The sequence below is a fragment of the Aegilops tauschii genome, chromosome 6 (genome assembly GCF_002575655.3).
Source record: "Aegilops tauschii subsp. strangulata cultivar AL8/78 chromosome 6, Aet v6.0, whole genome shotgun sequence".
NCBI classification, from domain to species: domain Eukaryota; kingdom Viridiplantae; phylum Streptophyta; class Magnoliopsida; order Poales; family Poaceae; genus Aegilops; species Aegilops tauschii.
The window spans coordinates 440,642,068-440,647,202 of record NC_053040.3 but is presented as its reverse complement, the minus strand read 5'-3'; the positions used below and the strand labels follow the sequence as shown (position 1 = coordinate 440,647,202).

The 5,135-nt window shown below is 47.7% G+C and overlaps 1 protein-coding gene across 1 annotated transcript; it reads left to right on the top strand.

Annotated features, from left to right (window-relative positions):
• The first annotated feature begins 1,457 nt into the window (after positions 1 to 1,457).
• LOC109758855 (uncharacterized) lies at positions 1,458 to 3,962 on the top strand. The gene is made up of 5 exons (XM_020317713.4): positions 1,458 to 1,969; positions 2,058 to 2,204; positions 2,476 to 2,862; positions 2,943 to 3,056; positions 3,162 to 3,962. The coding sequence occupies exons 1-5, from the start codon at positions 1,565 to 1,567 to the stop codon at positions 3,786 to 3,788; spliced, it is 1,680 nt and encodes a 559-aa protein (XP_020173302.1). The 5' UTR covers positions 1,458 to 1,564; the 3' UTR covers positions 3,789 to 3,962.
• Positions 3,963 to 5,135: the final 1,173 nt, after the last annotated feature.

The following is a 5,135-nucleotide window of genomic DNA, read 5'->3' as shown; positions in this document are numbered from 1 at the left end:
TACTTTGTTAGGATGGACCGGCAAGACATGCGAACGACTTAGTTGGACGCTTATTTGTTGGGAGTGTATAGAATGATGCCAAATGCTCTCAAATTTTTCTATGAAATTGTGTCCAAATGTGCCAGACCGCATAATTGTGCACCGCGTACCGGATATGACTTTTTAGTTGTCCATCAAGCCAGCTGCCACGTTATACTAACAAATTGATTTAGCTTGTAAGTTTGAAGAATGATAAATTAGGTTAAAACCATCATAAAGTTACAACTAGTTTAAGGGTAATTGCAGCAATACTTTTTTAATGTGATAAAATTATTACGTAGTCACAGCTCAGCTGTAACAAGTGAAATGTACTCTTAAAATAGAAAAAGTAGCAATGCAATAATCCACAAAAATGACTAGGCTGATACAGTACTCACTCCGTCCAGGGCCTACAAGGCTCATTTAGTTTTTCTAAAGCCAAACATTTTTAAGTTTGACCGATTTGATGGAGAATAGTATCAACATCATCTACGGTACCAAATCAATATCACTAGATCCATCATCAAGTTTATTGTAATTATATGAAGTTGTAAATACTGGTACTTTTTCTTGATTAACTTGGTCAAACGTGAATAAGTTGGACTTACAAACCAAATAAGCCTTGCAAAACCCTGATCGAGGGAGTATATATGCTTGGACAAGTCATTAATTACTTGGGCCTGCCGCTCAAGCAACTCAAATCTTCACATGCCTTCTTATTTGAAAAGTTCAATACGTAACGTAATTCATCAAATAAATATTGCATGTTGTTATATTTGCTCTGAATTTTGTGACGATCAGTCTGTCGACAGCTATCTTCTTCATTAGAATTAACTATGTGAACCACCAGGGGTACTAAACTTTAGTCTCATACCATAAGTCAATAACTCAATATGTATACCCTTACGAACTTGAATGGCCGGCCTGCATTTAAGTTACAGTATAAAGTTGTCACTGTAGATGTATGAAAGGAAACCGAGTCTCAACATAGTATTGTGTCATATTTTGGTGATGGGGAGATTAAGGTGGGTGATGGTAGCAGCCCGGAAAAGAAACTCCAAAGAGTTGACCTGGGCTCCATAAAATACTAATCCCTAGCGCCAGAAGCGCTCCACGCATCACATGATCGGGCCCCAACTTGACCTTGGTATCCTTATCATTTGGATCACAACACCCTGCACTGCTGCACTGCACACACCCTCCAAATTAACCCTTCACCATTAATTCATCGATTAGCTTGACCTGTAATTAAGACCCGTATTCCACGATGTGTCACTGACATGTGTGCCTGGCACACTACGTTGGCGTGTACGTGTTCCTAGAGCCAAGTTGGTAGAATAGAAAAATAGCTAGTGACATGTGATAACAGGATTAAGAGAGGAGTCTCCCCTCCTCATTAACCCTTTTAATACGCATTAGACATCCAGACATTGACTTAGCTGCCTCGGGAGAAGCGGCATTGGGATTTAAGACCGTTCCTCCTTTCAGCTGTAGCAGTCTAGCAGAGAGACAAAGGTACACACAAGAAACTGGTCAAGGGTCGATCATGTCATCATCAAAGAGGAAGAGGGCGGACATAGATCTCGAGAGGAGGGACGACGACGTCGACGACGGCAGTGGCGATCACCAGCCCGGAGAGGCCGCACCGCGGGTGCAGAAGGAGGGACAAATCAAGGAAGGAGAGGCACAAGCCAAAGAGGTTGTTGAAGTGGTTGTGGACAGAGGAGGAGACGGCTCCAAGGAGGAGATCAAGTGTGGTACTCAACAAGGAGGGGTGATGGAGGAGGACAAGCAATCTCCAGCTGCTTCTGCTGGTAACGACGGCGCCGACGGCATCGACGACGAGGAGAGCGGCGGTGGGGGGACTCGCGCAGAAGAAGAGCACATGGTAGAGGCGGCCCCTGGCGACGGCGACGGCGACCATGACCATACCGCCATGGCGCAAGACGAGGTATATGCATATATGGTGCAACAAGTAGCAAATTTACATATCTTCTATCTGTTAATTAATTTACATATATCGATCTTTGTATCTCCAGTTGAGCACGATGCAGGAGGAGATGGAGAAGATGAAGGAGGAGAACAAGATGCTCCGGCGAGTGGTGGACCGGACGGTGCGCGACTACTACGAGCTGCAGACCAAGCTGGCCGCTTACCAGAAGCAACCGGCAGATCAGGAGCCTAAGGTAATAACCTAATTAACCACTCCTAGCTAGCATATATATATATAGGAGTAGTAGAGTATTAGTAAGAGCGCTAATTAAGCTTCAACATTTGCTAGCTAAGCTAGGCCATTATCCAATTAGTAGTACGCATGTTCTAGGCGTAGCTAAGCTGGGGCTCATCTCGTGCATGGCGCCGTTAATTATTCTTCCACGTGACACACCATAATTACCATCTGGATTCTAGATACGCGCGATCGAATTCGAGTGTGATTTGATTTGTGCGCTTGCACAGGAGACCGAGGTGTTCCTCTCTCTCGGCGGCACGGCGCCTGCGGCTGCGGTGGCGGAGGCGAAGAGCAAGGAGGAGCAGGCGGCTCTGCGGCCGTCAGTGGGAAGCGACGACACGGACGACGGCAGGGAGGGTCTAGGCCTGTCCCTCAGCCTGCGCACGTCGTCCTACGAGGATGAAGCGAGGCGCGACGTCGTCGACGGCGGTGCCCCGGACATTGTCAGCGACGTCGGCAAAGCGAGGGGCTACGCGCTGCTTGAGAGCAGCAGGATGTCCCCGCCTGCGTCCGGCGATCTCGCCGCAGCAGGCGGGATCGGGAGCCAGCAGGGCGTCAACGCGGCCAACCGCAAGACTAGGGTTTCCGTGCGCGTCCGATGCCAAGGCCCCACCGTAAGACACGGCGCATCATTCTCGATCTCCACGTTGCACTCTTCTTGGAGTACTAACAAGTTACAATTCGATGCTTGCAGATGAACGACGGGTGCCAATGGCGGAAATACGGCCAGAAGGTCGCCAAGGGGAATCCGTGCCCCAGAGCCTACTACCGGTGCACCGTCGCCCCGGCCTGCCCGGTGCGGAAGCAGGTGAGACCGAATTTGCCCCATTTTGTTGCACCAGCACTCTAGCCTACCTGCCTGATCGTCACGTGTGTACCGTGCATGGATCTTAACTGTTTTGAGATGGTGCAGGTGCAGAGATGTCAGGAGGACATGTCGATCCTGATCACCACGTACGAGGGCACGCACAACCACCCGCTCCCCGTCGGCGCCACGGCCATGGCGTCAACCGCCACCGCGGGCGCAGGCGCTGCCACCTTCACGCTGCTCTCTAGCACCAGCTCCGACGCGGCTGTCTCGGGTGGCCCGCCGCCGGCGTCCTCCTCCTACCTCAGCCCCTACCTGCAGCTCAACTCTAGCTCCCAATACCACTCATCCGCCTCGCCGCTAATGTCCGGAAACATGGGCGGCGGTGGCGCTCAGCACCTCAGCATGTTCGGGCATTCGTCTGCGCTGGCCTCTCAGCCAGCGACGCTCCTCAAGTACCCGTGGCCTCCGAACCCTTCGCACGGCGGCGCGGCTGGGCTAGGAGGGGGCAAGAGGCCGTTCTGGGGCACCGGAGGCGTCGACGACGTCAGGCCAACGCCATTGCCTGACAATGCCGGCACTATGGCATCGGACCCAAATCAGTTCTCTGCGGCCATCGCTACCGCGATCAGCAACGTCATTGGGAAGGATGGGCAGGCGACCAGGAGCAAGGAGGGGGAGAGTAGCAACAAGTGGGGGGTCGTAGTTGAATCACTTCCACCCCATGAGTGACACTAGGTAATTGGGACAGGATTACAGAGGGAGTTTGATTAGAGTTGTTGTGTGCAAACAGATCAAGCTAGGAGGGGAACACACATTGGAGAAATTTTTTGGGCCTAAATTTGGTCCTGATTTGTAGGTTGTTTTGGAGGAATATTGCAATTGTTGATTATTAACGGTAAATTACAACATTGATTCACTGTCTCGGCATTATCTCAACCAATCAAAGCTTGCAAAATACTACCAAGGTGGGTAATCTGGGTTGCTATATTTGTAGCGTAAATCCAAGTCCTTCGTGAGAAATGGCTTAGAATTTTCTAAAGGAGAAATCCAGAAAAAGAAAGGTGCAACACTATCTGGAAAAGTTTACGAAAAATAGTTAGTATATTTATTTTGCATTACATGGATATATACGGTTACTCTCTCCATATCATAAATAACATGTCGTTTTGGACCTGTCTTAGGCCAAACTTTTTGGATTTTGCTACAAATCGAACGTTTGATTTTTTAGCATGGCAAATCAAACTGTTTTTACGGCAAATTATGTTGTCACGAGGATGGAAATTTCCTTTAGCAAGCATGGCAGATCCTTGCTATGTTCAGCTTTTTAGCATTTGCCATGCCTAAAAATCTGGCGGCAGATTTTTAGCATTCCAAGGGTTTTACCGAAACATGTCAGACACGTGACAAAAATCTAGCTCTAAGCACAATATACAAGGGTTTTACCGAAAATATCTCTCTTTTTTCTTCCAAAAGGCATCAACACCTATGAGGTTCTCTACCCAATGTGTTTTAGCTGCCCCCCCCCCCCCCCCCCCCAACACACACAGAATGTAAAGAGAGTACACCCCAGCCTTCTTTCAAAGACTTAGGCAGCCATAATATTCACACTAAGAATAAGTAGATTAAGCATAGCAAAACATCATGTGCAACTGTGATATTCACACAAAAAGTAAGTAGATAAAGCATACCAAAACATCCCCGAAGAGGTGTTTCACATCCACCCAAAACATAGTGTCTTTACCATCTCCAACTATTTGCTACAAGCCTACATCATCTATAGAAAACACCTAAAGCTTTCATCACCCCTTGCCAAAAATAAGAACTTTGTGGTTTGACTAAGCACTAAGCCAAACTACACTTCCTTAAGTTTTTAGCTCTAGATAAACTTTGCCATAAGTCCCTCAAAGTATTCAAGTTTCTATAACCACTTGTTTATAACAAAACATAATTTCATAGCAGGCAAGTTAGTCACCCCTAGCCCCCGGGTCCCACGGCTGACAAATTGTGTCACATTATGGTATGTAATACATTTTTTAACTCCTTCACTTTCCTTCCAAAAAGGTATTTTCCATGAAT

What these genes read in the sequence shown, in the direction of transcription:
- LOC109758855 (XM_020317713.4), top strand. Translation starts at nt 1,565, where the DNA reads ATGTCATCATCAAAGAGGAAGAGGGCGGACATAGATCTCGAGAGGAGG. An exon ending in TCCGATGCCAAGGCCCCACC is followed by an intron (nt 2,863 to 2,942) that starts GTAAGACACGGC and finishes CGATGCTTGCAG; the next exon opens with ATGAACGACGGGTGCCAATG. An exon ending in CCTGCCCGGTGCGGAAGCAG is followed by an intron (nt 3,057 to 3,161) that starts GTGAGACCGAAT and finishes GAGATGGTGCAG; the next exon opens with GTGCAGAGATGTCAGGAGGA.